General features: G+C 44.9%; 1 protein-coding gene across 3 annotated transcripts in view; it reads right to left on the bottom strand.

Annotated features, from left to right (window-relative positions):
* Window positions 1-14878, bottom strand: part of HMCN1 (hemicentin 1) — a 924522-nt gene that overhangs the window by 546787 nt on the left and 362857 nt on the right. For all 3 annotated transcript variants that reach the window (XM_073642974.1, XM_073642975.1, XM_073642976.1), the window contains exon 30: window positions 8934-9088. In XM_073642974.1, the coding sequence (XP_073499075.1) occupies window positions 8934-9088 (155 nt within the window). The remainder of the gene's footprint in view (window positions 1-8933; window positions 9089-14878) is intronic.

Below are 14878 nucleotides of genomic sequence, written 5' to 3'. Positions count from 1 at the left end.
AGACAGTAGATTAACTGTTACACTAAGTAAAAATTAAGACACTTCTACTGCATTTTTTAATTTCTATTTCATAATATATGTGAATAAATATGTATACCAGTAAATTACACATTAATTTGGGGCAAAATGCATAAAAAAGGAGCATCCTTGACTGCTCAAATGCCAAAATCTGAGATCTATACTTGCTATAATTTATGCCAGTTTTGGAGTAAATTATAGTTCATCTGTGATTTGTCATTACTCTTATCATTAAACTATATCTTAAGTATGCTACTTTTGAAAAGTGGTGAGAGAAGTAAAAAGTTGAATTTTCTGTGCGTGAGCCAAAACTTCTGACTTTTTATGCTGTAAAAGTAATATAAAACCATTGAAACATAAAGCACTAAATAATAGATATATAAAGAAGGTAAAATCCGGTGCCACAGACGATTAAGGGGCTGTGTCCTCGAAACGCATCCAGTTGTTCCCCTCCTAAGGACATGTTGTGATTTTTATTTTTGGAATAAAAGGATTTATCGCATGTGGCACCGGATTTTACCGTCTTTATATATCCTTGCAAGTGTATGCTGGACACTAATCCGTGAGCCTGGGATTCCTGTGAGTATCAGGTGATATGAGCTAATTATCTTTTTTCAGTCCACTATATAATAGAGTCTGTTCACATTATGATTACATTTAGCATGTATACCAGGAAAGCTCTTAATGTACACATTAAACAAGTCTATAAGGTTCCATCCTCAGTCTGACTTCTGCATATATACTGTATGTATTCCAAAAATTGGATGAAGTAGCATAGTACACTACATTATTCCATGTATAGGCCAATAAAAAAATTGAACACCTGTGTGGAAATGTATATGATATTAGCTTTTCAAAAGCTTTTCTTTACTTACCCAGTAAATGGATGCAATTGCAGCCTATCAGTGATGAAGGCCTATCAGATGCAACCACTGCTCATAGGCTAGAACTACATTTAGCCAATGCCATTTAATGAATATTACATGAAATGCTTATGAATTTTCTGTTAAATATATATAATTATAGTCTAGAGGTGACATGTCAGTGTTAGGATCGGTCACAGACTCTGTTTATGATATGTGTTGAGGAGTTGTGCAGATACAAAATCATGATGTGAACAGAGCCTTGAAAAGTTGTCGAACTTTTATATAATACATTGGCTACTAAGAATACATAGCAGACTTAAAATATATAGCAGACTTATAGCCTATTAGCCACTTCTAAGTTGGACAGAAAGATGCAGGGAGGAACAGGAGAATCACTCCTCTCATCAATACACGAGACTCATAACTATTGTCCACTGCATTTTCTGATCACTCTTCAGAAAAGTCAGGGGACACAATAATTATTTTGTTATTTTGGCTAATAGGAAAGTGGACCTATCCCAAACTATGTTCCCATTAGACAGTACAGAATATTTTGAAGTCATGGATTGGTTTGGCGATCTGGTGATCTCTTGATCCGTGGTCGTCCTCCTGCCTGCTAAGATATTGCTTTTTACTTCCCTGTCTTTATGCTGATGGTTCCGAATGCCTATATTTTTCCTTTCTTACTTTGCTTCTCTTCAGGTGTTTCCCATTGTCCCATTTTGGTTGCCCTATCACATTTTGGATTGTGCTATATATATTCTCCCTTCACTACACTTCCTTGCTGGCTATACTTCTAAGTGGATTAGTGCTAAGGAGTTCAAGCCCTTCAGTCAAGGGATTTTGTCTGCTAGGCAAACAACGTTTATATTTCTGCTGTGTGTTTGTTCGTCTGCCTTCCTAGCGCCTTTCCTTTCTCCTCAGTTAGGTTGGAGGGAGATTATTCTTGTTTTATTTTTTATTTTTTTTAGTTCTCCTTATTTCCCCTTCTTGCACGTGGTTTAAGTTTCCTCACCCTAAGTCCTCGTATCCTTCTGTACACTTTCCCTCTGCTGTGCACAGCAGCCTCTCCTCTGGTTCCCCAGGACGTATGAGAAACCCCTCGACGGTCTTTTTGGGAGCCAAGTCCGAGGTGCTTGTATTTGGTTGTGTGGCTAGTGATTGTCTAGTCAGTAGGGTGTAGGTGCGGCTTCTCTGTTGTTGGCTTTATTATTCCCGTTACCCGTGTATTAGTGAGTTACGTGCATAACAGCAGATATTGCAGTTTTCACTTTTTTTTTCCACAATTTAAACTAAGACCTTTTTCATTTTTTATTTGATTGATTTTCTTTAAATTTACTTTACGCTTGACGAAGCTAGGTGTTAAGTGCGAGTTGGGTGTGGTTCTCGCATGGTCTGGTGAGATTGCAATATGCTACTGGGCTTGTTTTCCTTTCCCATTTATGGATTCTATTTTTTTGATCACTCTATGATCCCCTATCTTATATAGAGACCTATTTGGTCTCTGCATGAACATTTTTTCATGATGCTCTTCTAACAATGGTATCCATCCGCAATATCAGAACTATAAATTATATATTATATTATTGTATTCACTATTGTATTACTTAACTGCACTTTGCATATAGATGTATTATGAAACTCTGTATCATGCTTGTCACTATTAACATGTTCACCAGCTATGTTTGTCTTGTGTCTCATACTTTTTACCAATTTTTAATTTATTTTTCAATAAAAATTAAATTTTTATTCATACATTGTACGTGCCTTGCTTTTAGTCTTGATAGTTTTTTTTGTCTCCATTTGTATGTGCATCTTGGTCTACTTACCTTATGCTCAATATATATATATGTAATGGGTGTGTCAGAGGTGCTAGACAGTCGTCCTGCAGTGGGTTGCAGACAGCTCCTTAGATAAGAGGCTGTCTTTAGGACCAAACGGCTATCTCTCCCATGCTAATTAGCTCTCTGGCCTGGGTGTATATATACCTGGTGTGTCTGAGAGGGAGTCGCTGGTTATACTCATTTCCACTTGTGAAGCTTAGCAGGAGCAGTACTTCGTCCTCTCTGGAGCTTGAGGCTGCGTGCTTATTTGGAGTTCATCTAAAGCTAAGCCATTTTCTCCATTTTGTCTACCCTTGTTGTCTAAAGAGTTTAGCGGAGGTTGACTAGTGCTCATCTCCTCCCATCCCTAGCCGTAGCCATACGCCACAGAGAGTAGAGAGAGGCACGCGTGCGGTGATTGCTGAAGAAGCAATATAGGGACGCTAGTTGAGATGCTAGTTGTTGCACTAAGTTTTTCCCACACCTGCCGTCATATTATAACCGGCCAAGCACATTTCAAAAAAAAAAAAAAAAGGGAACTGACATTTTTTTTTTTTTTTTTTCTTTGTGTGTTTGAGCGTGCACTTTTTTTTTCCTTTCCCCGTTGGGTATGGGTTCAGTTGCAGAGCGGCTGCACAGACTGTCTCTGGAGGTGAATGTCCTCCGTGGTAAGGTACAGCAGCAGCATCAGCGGTTAAAGGTCGCCAATATGGGGGTCTCTGCAGGTAGGCCTGTCCAGCCTGAACCCAAGGTTGCCCTTCCAGACAGGTTTTCAGGAGGTAGGGACAAGTTTTTTTGTACTTAAGGAGGCATGCAAATTGTATTTTAAACTTTGTCCCTACTCCTCCGGTAATGAGGAGCAATGGGTTGGTAATGTGATCTCTGTCAGGACTTCGAATATTTTTGATTACATTTTGTCCATTTTTGCCTCATGTGCCCCTTGTCTTCCTGCTTTATAACTCCATCCCAGCCTCTAGTCAGTGCTAGAGTATTCTGCCTGTGACCTGTTCCTGGTGGTTTCCTAGTTTCATGCTCTCCCCTGCAGACCTGTGTGGATCTCTTGTTACCTGCTCTCAGAGATTCTGCTGCATTCACTTGTTATCAGCATTCCTCCTTCTCCTGGCTGCTCCTGCTGCTTCCTCTGAGCCTCAGTCCTCACCTGCATTTTGCTAACAAGTAAGCTGGTTTCTGCTCTGACTCACCTTCATTAGATAGTGCAGCACAGACCCGTGCTCTGCAACTATCAGGGACTTCCTACCCAGGCCTCCCTGGATTATCTAATATATATTGTATGGACTTCCTTGCATCGATATATATATTGGTGTATGGACTTGATAAAGACTTACTTGTTTTCTAGCATCCTCTAGTGTGAACTGTGCTTTACAGACTGCTCTGCTGATTGCATTTTCCCCTGAGTGTTTATGGACTTTGAGTTTGTCTGCACTTGTTTGAAACACCGTGTGTTTAGAATATAAACTTTGACACCTATAAACTGTGTTTTGTAGTATCTTTGTTCCACGCAAAGAGACTCCTGTGGTATCCATTATAATTATTACAATCTCTCTATTGCAAGGCGATCTTCAGTCATGGGTGTTTTCGTTAACGCAGGACTTGGTTTGTCTCCAATCTGTGGAGGGTTTTTTCGGAGCTCTGGCCCTCATCTATGATGACTCTGACCGAGTCGCCTTGGCTGAGTCTAGACTACGTCACCTTCAGCAGGTGATTTGGTCAGTGGAAACATACAGTTCGAAATTCTGTAGATGGGCAACAGATTCCAAATGGAATGACTCAGCCCTTGGAAGTCAATTTTGTGAGGGGCTTACTAAAAGGTTGAAAGATGCCTTGGCTGTATATGAAACTCCTTAGTTCTTGGAGGCTGCCATGTCTTTGGCCATACATCTTGATAGACGCCTTCGGGATAGACGGGTGCGACAACCTTCTCCGGGGCCTTTTTGCCGGGGTTGTGTACCTCTGCCAGTGGAGCAGTCTGGGGGTGAACCAGTACTGGGGAAGGAACCCATGCAGTTAGGGGGTGTCTCTACATCATACATCTCCCCGAAGATTCGCAAGAAAAAAGGCGTATATTTTTTGTGGGAAAAAGGGACACTTTGTTGGAACTTTCCCTTCAATTCCTAAACAAAAGGAAACTCGATTGACTCTCAGTGGTCTGGAGTTGGATAAACAAGGGGTGCATTTGTGGCCAAACTGCATTTCCCGCTTTGTCCTGACAACAGAGGTGGTGCTAGAGAGCAAAACCGAAAACATTTCTATGTTTGTTGACAGTGGAGCCGGAGTCAGCATGTTTGATGCTTAGTTTGTGAAAACTCATGGTCTTACTTGCTGTGCTTTAGCTGAACCAATCCCATCTTTGCCATTGACTCGGCGCCACTTGCGCAGAAAGCATTTACTCAGATTGTCCATAATGTAAAACTGAGGTTGCGGTCAGTTCAATGTGAAATCATCCCTTGCTATGTTCTGGACAATCATCCCACTCCGATTGTCTTGGGTATACCTTGGCTTGTTAAACATAATCCGTTGGTGGATTGGCAAACTGGGTAGATTATTGAATGCGGAGATTACTGCCATGAGAACTGTCTAGATATTTCCATTGCTACTGTCTCTACAGAAATATTACCTGCTTTTCTGTCTGGTTTTGAGAACGTTTTTTGTGAGAAGGGGTGTCAGGATTTGCCTCCTCATCATGCTTATGACTGTCTTATTAACCTGACCCCAAGAGCTAAACTACCGAAGTCCAGACTGTATAATCTCTCTGGCCCTGAGAGACAAGCAATGAAGGATTTCATTGCAGAAAGTCTGGAGAAGGGACATATCAGACCCTCATCTTTGCATGTGGTGGCAGGGTTCTTTGTGAAGAAAAAAAGATGGCGGTCCACGTCTCTGTTTAGATTTCCGGGAACTAAATTAAATTACTATCCGTGATCCATACCCTCTTCCTCTGATTCCTGATTTGTTCAGCCAGGTTGTGGAACCTAAGGTATTCTCCAAGTTGGATTTAAGGGGAGCATACAATCTAGTTAGAATCAGAGAAGGGGACGAATGGAAGACAGAGTTCAATACCTCGGAAGGACATTTTGAGAATCTGGCTATCTCTTTTGGTTTGACCAATGCAAATGCGGTATTCCAGCATTGCATAAATGATATTTTCCATCATTTGGTGGGGAGGTTTGTGGTGGTCTATCTGGATGATATTTTGGTTTATTCACCTGATTTTGAGACTCATCAGGGGCATGTTAAGCAGGTGCTTCAGATATTAAGGGATAAACTTTATGCCAAACTATAAAAATGTGTTTTCGCTGTTCAGGAGGTGCAGTTTTTGGGGTACTTATTGTCATCTTCAGGTTTTCGAATGGATCCGGAGAAGATCCATGCAATTCTTGACTAGGAACGTCCCGAGAACCTGAAGGCTCTACAACGTTTTCTGGGCTTTACTAATTTTTACAGGAAATTTATCCAAAATTACTCTGTTATAGTGAAACCCCTTACTGACATGGCTAAGAAGGGTTTGATTTTTACAAATGGTCGGATGCTTCCCTCCAGGCTTTTTCTTCCTTAAAGAATCATTTTGCCACTGCACCTTTACTCAGTCAATCCGATGTTTCTCATCCCTTTATTGTAAAGGTCGATGCTTCGGATGTCGGGGTTGGGGCTCTGTTGTCTCAGGGTTCGTCCCCTGGTAAATTGCGTCCATGCACCTTCTTTTCTAAAAAATTGTCTTCGGCTGAGAGAAATTATGACGTGGGTAATAGGGAACTTTTGGCAATCAAACTGGCATTCAAGGAATGGTGACATTGGTTGCAGGGGGCTGTCAATTCTATTACTGCTATTACTGACCAAAAGAACCTGTCATATCTCCAGTCAGCTAAACGTCTCAACCCTAGGCAAGCAAGATGGTCCCTGTTTTTTACTAGGTTCAATCTTGTAGTCACTTTTCGTCCATGGGTCAAAAATGTCAAGGCTGATGCTTTGTTCCGGAGCTTCCCTGGTGGTGGTGACCATGAGAACCCTGCCCCAATATTACAGAAAGGGGTAGTCATTTCAGCACTTTATCCTGAACTGGAGGGTGAGGTGTTGGAGGCTCAGGGGGACACCCCTGCCTCCTGCCCTTCAGCAAAGTTATTTGAACCATCTGATCTGCGGTAAAGTAATCAAGGAACATAACTCTGTGCTTGCTGGGCATCCAGGTGGTAAGGCAACCGCAGACCTCCTCTCTCATCATTTTTGGCGGCTGGGGTTGCATCGGGATGTAATTGAACATGAAGCTGCTTGTAGTATTTGCGCGCGTTCTAAGGTTTCGCATACCTGTCTGTCTGGTACTCTTCTTCCGCTACATATCCTTAGTAGGTCATGGACACACTTGTCCATGGATTTCATTACTGACCTACCAGTTTCTGCAGGCAAAATGGTGGTTTTGGTAGTAGTAGATCGGTTTAGTAAAATGGTTCACTTTGTCGCATTACCTGCACTTCCCAATGCCAAGACAAGTGCTCAGGTGTTCATAAATGAGATTGTGAAGCTACATGGGGTTCCCTCCGATGTGGTGTCAGATCGGGGGACCCAGTTTGTTTCCAAGTTCTGGAAGGAATTCCGTTCTCAACTTGGGGTCCAGCTGTCCTTTTCCTCTGCCTTCCACCCTCAGTCGAATGGTCAGACTGAGCGTGTCAATCAGAACTTGGAGACATACCTCAGGTGTTTCGTCTCCGAAAATCAGGAGGATTGGGCATCCTACTTACTGCTGGCAGAATTTGAATAAATAATCATCGTCAAGAATTTACTGGCAGGTCACCGTTCTTCGGTGCATACGGTTATCATCCATAGTTTGGTACCTTCAGGAGTTCCTGAGGAGGAACGGTTTGCTTCGTCGCTCTCCTCGGTATGGCTGAGTGTTCTGTGTAATTTTAAGACCATGAGAGACAGGTATAAACGTATGGCTGACAGAAAATGCTTGCCAGGTCCGTACCTGAATATGAATGACTTTGTGTGGTTGTCTACCAGGAATATAAGATTGAAAGTTCGTTTTTGGAAGTTGGGACCTAGGTTTTTTGTTCTCTATAAAATAACCACTGTCATTAACCCAGCTGTGTTTCGTCTTGAACTTCCTCAGGCCCTTAAGGTCCACAATGTGTTCCACAGGTCCTTACTCAAAAGGTATGTGGAGCCTCTTGAGCCCTCACCTCTACCACCACCCCCAGTAATGGTTGATGGTAATCTGGAGTTCCAGATTTTGAGGACTGTAGATTCTCTTCTCCAACATCATTCTCTACAATACTTGGTGCACTGGAAAGGTGATGGTCCAGAAGAGAAGATGTAGGTGTCAGAGTCAGAGGTGAACGCTCCCAGATTGGTTAGTTCATTCCACACCTCTTTTCCAGAGAAACCCGGTCCTGAGTGTCCAGAGGCCACTTGTAGGTGGGGGGGTATTGTCACGGGTGTGTCAAAGGTGACAGACAGTCGCCCTGCAGTGGGTTGCAGGAGATCTCTACATTTGGCATTGCAGACAGCTCCTTAGATAAGAGGCTGTCTTTAGGACCGAGCGGCTACCTCTCCCTTGCTAATTAGCTCTCTGGCCTGGGTGCATATATACCTGGTTCAATAGGAATAAGTAACAGGAAAACCAGCACCTATCATATAGCAGGACTAAGCACCTATCCCTTCAAGTCCTGGGTGCAAAAAAAGCTTCCATTCATAGACAAAAGATACTGTGGATAGTTCAAGAAAAGTGGAAGGCACTCACCGGACTATGTTAAAATGCTTCTTTATTGTTTCTTCTTTAAAAACATCCCAAGCTGGGGGGAATATGTCATGCTGTTCTTCACGATGGCCGTTTCACGTTGACACGTGCTTCAACGGGTTAGTATGTCAGATCAGACTAGGAGGTCTCCTCTTCCTCCACTTCCCCCTTTCCCTTTTCCCTATGTGTTGCACTAAGTCTTTCCCAGACCTGGCATGACAATATATGTAGGATTATTTTTATGCTTATATGTGAGGGAAGGTGTACGAGAAACCCTTGATTACTGGAAAATTGTTCCCAGTTTGTTTGCCCCTTTTCTTACTGTAATTCCAGATCAGAGTACAGAGTTCTTTTCTAAACTAGGCTAATTAGTTTTTTATTGTGTTTTATATGTTTTTTGTGCCAAGTATGTGGTATTTCTTTGTTTGTTGAGCACATCTCTCAATATTAGAAACCAGTTGGATTTTTGGAACTTACCAAATACAGTTAATTTACTTTCCTTAGTCTGGGAGCCAGCAGGATTAGATGCTACACATTTGTAATGTCCTCTGTCGCTTAGGTGTGCATTTTTTATATAAAGAACTTGTCCGTTTTCCAAAATGTTTATATTAGGATCTCCAACAACAAGTAATCTGCAATAAAAAGATGTTATATTTAAGAAGTCTCTATGTAGCAAAAAGGTTACTGAAGGAAAACATCTAGGAGTATTGTATGTGCACTGGAGAACTTGAATACTTTTTGAACCAAAAGATGTTTCAGCAAAAAGCTGGTGGTGTTTTTCCTGAAACTTCTTTGGCATCTTTTTTTATTATTATTTTATATCAATATAGTGGGAGCTTGCAAGTAGAAACCACCTGAAAAATGGTCCGGTCACTCCTTTTCACCATCACTTCACCATTACTGAAGGAATCCACCTGAAAAAGATGCTGGGTGCACATACCCTAAAGTATAGTGATTATTAACTGGAAAATTGTTCAGTCTTTATCTGTACAACATGTACTATACTGTTCTCTACCCCAGCCACATACACTGTTCTCTGCTTGTGCTACATGCACAGTACCGCTATCCAACTGCCACATGTGTGAACCTATCTATTTCTACCAGAATCTCCTGCTCCTTTGGACCCCAGAAGAGGTTGATTGGTTGCTGGTTGAGGTACTTAGATAAAGGGGTGGTCCGAAGCCGATAGTAAATTTTATCTAAATCCCTATCTATTTAATCCCATAATCTAAACTATTTTCTAATATACTTGCATTAAAAATTACCTACCGTTCCCTAACTACACTAACTGTTAGTTTAATTTTTTTACTTCCTGTCTGATGACAACTCAGTGCATGATGGGATACTCAAATGAAGAGTCATCAAAGCAGGGGGCAGATGCTGCAGTCATTGTCACAGCCTCTGCCCCATTTTTAAAGCAAGTACTGTATATTAAAAAATAGCTTTGATTATGGCATCAAATAGATAAGGATTTAGATAAAATTTACTTTAGCCCTCGCACCACCCCTTTAAGGTTGGTTGTATTTTATTTGTATTTCTACATTTTATCTACTCTACAAGACCTTGTAGAAGCTTCTAGTCTCAAAATTAGTATAAATGTCAGATTGGAAAGGTAAAAGATGGTACATTTGTTTCTAAAAACTTGCCTTATCTTTATTAGCTATGTGCTTACTTCTCATTGATATTCATGTTTTATTATTCTGGATGATGTTTTGAGTTTCTGAAATAGTTACTAATTTGTGCTCATTTTACAGAAGTTGTAATTTGAACAATGGTTGTTCCAGAACAAATTTATTTTTGTTTCATGAGGGAGCAATGTAGTTGTACTTATGGAAGTCATTACACATTGACTGCAGGAAAACGTGTGAACCCTAAAGCAAAAAGAGCTGTAAGTGCTTCCACACCACCTTACTTGTAATTGGGTAGCATCGACGTGTCAGCCTCCTGCCAGGCAGAGACACTGCTCCCCTCACCACCACGATCCCGGTCCGGCCGTCCTCATGCTCCCCTCCTGCTGCTGCTGTGGCGTGCACCGTATGCAGCTTTACGAGCACTGTGCTTAGGGCGCGCGCGCGCTCCCTCCCTCTTAAAGGGTGTAATGCACACGCCCAGGCTGAGCGGCGTGTGCGTGTGATTCCACTGGACCGTGCCGGAGAGTGATTGCCTGGAGGGGCGTAACTAGGTATTCACCCGATCCGACCAGGGTCGCACGACGGCATACGACGCCAGTGCACCAAGGAGGAACCGAGCAGAGGGACCAGGTGCTACTCCAGGACAGACCCCGGACACGGCTGTTGACCCACACAGGGGAACACAGGAACAGACTGGTTAGGCTGGCGCACTGACTGGTGGGTATAGGCAGGCACGACTGGTATGCAGGCAGGCGGGTATGCAGGCAGGGGGGGGTACAGGCAAGCACAGCTAGAGTGCAGACAGGGAGGCACTAGCAGGTAGGAACACAGGCAGGATACGACCCAGTACACACTGGGACTCAGGAACAATACAGGCAGAGGGGTACAGGCAAGCACAACTAGAGTGCAGACAAGGAGGCACTAGCAGGTAGGGACACTGGCGGGATAGGACCCAGTACACACTGGGACTCAGGAACAGAACCACAGATGTGGCGGACAAACACAGCAGAGTGAGGCCGCCCAGAGAGGTGAGCGAGAACAAGGCAGGACAAGACCGCCTGGAGCGGTGAGCGAGAGTAGAGCAGGACAAGGCCGCCAGGAGCGGTGAGCAAAGGGTCAGAGCTGAGCGAGACTGCCGGAGCAGTGAGCAAGAGTAAAGCAGGACGAGACCGCCTGGAGCGGTGAGCAAGAGAGGAGCAAGACTGCCGGAGCAGTGAGCAAAAGGATAAGAGCGGAGCGAGACTGCCGGAGCAGTGAGCAAAAGGGTCGGAGCGGAGCAAGGCTGCCGGAGCAGCGAGCAAAGGAGTCAGAGCAGGCTAGAACCGCCGGAGCGGCGAGCAAAGGAGTCAGAGCAGGCTAGAACCGCCGGAGCGGCGAGCAAAGGAGTCAGAGCAGGCTAGAACCGCCGGAGCGGTGAGCAAAGGAGTCAGAGCAGGCTAGAACCGCCGGAGCGGTGAGCAAAGGAGTCAGAGCAGGCTAGAACCGCCGGAGCGGTGAGCAAAGGAGTCAGAGCAGGCTAGAACCGCCGGAGCGGTGAGCAAAGGAGTCAGAGCAGGCTAGAACCGCCGGAGCGGTGAGCAAAGGAGTCAGAGCAGGCTAGGCTGAGCAGGGGGGACAGGGCTCTGTTCACACGGAACAGACAGGAAGGGAAAGGCAGAGCCAGATACCCACAGGGTACTTGCAGTGAAGTAGCGAGTGGACCACAAACTCACAAACGGGAGTACAGAGACAACAAGCAGGAGTTAGGTACGAGTTCAGACTCTGCAGAAAAAGGAAGGGAACGGACATAGAGGCAAAACAGGTAAAGGATAGGAGAGAGTTCAGACTGGAACTGAGTGTACGGAGGAGACCGACACTGCAGCGGAATACAGGAGCGGGTCTGGGAATACGGCCCCCAGAGAGGCAGGACGAACAGGCAAGGAGCGTGTTCAGACAGGACAGACAAGATACAGGAGCGGGTCTAGGTAATCGGCCCCTAGAAGGCGGGAGGAACAGGCTAGGAGCGTGTTCAGACAGGTCAGACAAGATACAGGAGCGGGTCTAGGTAATCGGCCCCTAGAAGGCAGGAGGAACAGGCTAGGAGCGTGTTCAGACAGGCCTGGAAATACAGCCTCCAGGATAGGCAGACAAGAGAACACAGAACGGGACCTGGCACCTTCAGAGTGCAAGCACACACTGAATGAAACACTATGCTCAGGCAGGGATTGATTGGAGCAGCTGAGCTATATACCAGGTGACAGACAGCAATAGGCTGAGGACGCACAAGGGGTGTGACCCACAGCAGGTACAAAAAGCAGGAAGTGATCGGGCGCCGCCCTTAAGCAGCAGAAACAGACACAAACAGACAGCATGGAGGGAAGCCAGAGAGACATTCTGGACAGGAGATCAAGTGCGCGCTCTTGCACAGTGGGAGATGGACCACTATGCAAGGACGCCGCCAGGTATGTTACAAAGGGGCCATGCGCGTCGTCCTAAAGAGTCCCCGGCCAATGGCCGGAGGATTTCCCCTATATAAGGCACCTCCTCCAAAATGGAGGTGCCTGTGCAAGGTTGTTGTTTCCTCAGCCCTCAGGTCCCGCTGCCTGTCAGTCCTGCCCACCAGTCTGTTTAACAGTCCAGCCCGCCAGTCTGTCTATCAGCCGTGCCCACCAGCTTGCCTACCTGGAGCACCTGCCAGTTACCTGCCATGCCCGCCAGCCTGCCTACCTGGAGCACCTGTCAGTTACCTGCCGTGCCCGCCAGCCTGCCTTCCCAGAGCACCTACCAGCTTCCTGCCGTGCCCGCCAGCTTGCCTACCCGGAGCACCTGTCTGGCTATCCATCATACCCGCCTGCTTGCCTACCCGGAGCACCTGTCTGGCTATCAGCCGTACCTGCCTGCTTATCTACCCGGACCACCCGCCAGCCTTCCTGTCGTGCTCATCCGCTGTACCGGTCATCTGACCCGTGGGAGTCACCTGCTCTCACACAAGGTCAGTCCGAGAGTGGCACCTGGTTCACCTGCCCGGTCCCTCCCTGGTTCACGGAGTCTAATAAGTCGCCGTGTGATCTGGGTCGGTCCGAGTAGGTACTTAGTTACGCCCCTCTTGTCCCTTCTTGCACCGAAGCACAGAGGTTCCACCCATAACAAATTGTACTGAGCTACCAGTCTAAATGTTATCTCACTTCTTTCAAATTCAGTTTTATGATTTTCTACATGTGTACAATTATGTGATGTTAATCTGCCCATCTGTCACTAATTCACTTCTATCCTGCAATCATCATAGAATATACAATATCTTGAATAAGTGTTTTTGAGAATCTATAGAACAATCACATATATAATATCATTTTCATTTCTATAGCGCCAACATATTCCACAGCATTTTATATATACAGAGGATCATGGACTCTCGGAGGGTCCGAAATTCCCTCTAATATCTTGTTCATTGGAGGGGATGTGAACCCAAGGAGAGATCATGGGTTCCAGATCAAACCGTGGAGTCCGATCATTTGGTCAGGGCCTTCTATTTAAGGTTTTCAGGGAAACCTGGGGATCCGGTGGCCCCCCCCTAGAAGATGGGGTCCTAAGGACACAGTGAGTGACAGTTAAGTCAACCAATAGATGGCATGGGCGTACTAGGCTGTCAGTATTGTGAATGGGATAACCCAGTCGCCCAATCAGGGACTGGAGCATGCTTACTATCCTCATGCTAATTAAGTATAGTCCAGCCATCCAATCAGGAGCTGGAGCATGATGGGTTATTCCCATGCAAATTTAGGATTGTCCAGCAGCCCAATCACAGGCTGGGCCTGCTTGGCTTCCTCCAGGTGTCACCCTTCAAGGGTGATCGCCTGGCTATTTAGCTGGCTATGGTCAGACCATTGTCAGTCGTAACTTTGCTAGATGGAGTATGTGCCTTGTGCTTTAGCGTTCTCCTGTTCTGATCTTTTGCTGCCTGACCTCGGACCTAGCCTTTGACTATTAATTTGCCTTGCCCCTTTGTCTCAATCCGCACCTTTTTGGACTGCTGATTTCGGACTGTGACCTGTATATTCTTTTGTCTTGCCCCTCTGCCTTTGATGTACAATCTTGGCATTTGATCCCAGACTTCTTGACTCCGGTGCCTCATGGCTTGTCTGTGAGAAGTGACGATAATCCATCGTCACAGGTTACAGAAGAATTTCTAAACTACTGAAAGCTCCAGTGACCACTTTTGCGGCCATAATCCGGAAGTGGAAAGAACATCATTTCACCATAAACCGGCCATGGCCAGGTGCTCCCCGCAACATTTCAGACAGATGAGTGCAAATAATTATCAAAAGAGTTGTCCAAGAGCCAAGGACCACCAGAGGAGAGCTACAGAAAGACCTGGAATCTGCAGATACAATTGTTTCAAAGAAAACAATAAGTTATGCACTCAACCTCCATGGCCTGTATGCATGCTTATTACTCCAGACTCCATTGCTGATCAAAAAGCATGTTTAAGCACATTTAAATTTTCCTCAACAACATTTAGACAAGCCTGTGAAATACGGGGGAATACAGTCTGGTCAGATGAGACCAAAATTGAACTCTTTGGATGCTATAATACACACCATATTTGGAGGCCAAAAGGCACTGCATATCACCCCAAAACATCATAGCAGCAGTCAAGATTGGAGGTGAGAACATCATGGTATGGGGCTTTTTCAGCATATGAGCATACGGAATTGGCAAATGTCATATAATTAAAGGAAGGATGAATAGACAAATGTACCGAGACATTCTTTATAAAAAATTGCCATCTACCAGGATGATCAAGATGAAAGG

The sequence above is a fragment of the Phyllobates terribilis genome, unplaced genomic scaffold, assembly GCF_046119375.1.
Source record: "Phyllobates terribilis strain yellow unplaced genomic scaffold, ASM4611937v1 Scaffold_8__6_contigs__length_399053987, whole genome shotgun sequence".
In the NCBI taxonomy this organism is placed as follows: Eukaryota; Metazoa; Chordata; class Amphibia; order Anura; family Dendrobatidae; genus Phyllobates; species Phyllobates terribilis.
This window is presented reverse-complemented; position numbering and strand designations above follow the sequence as displayed.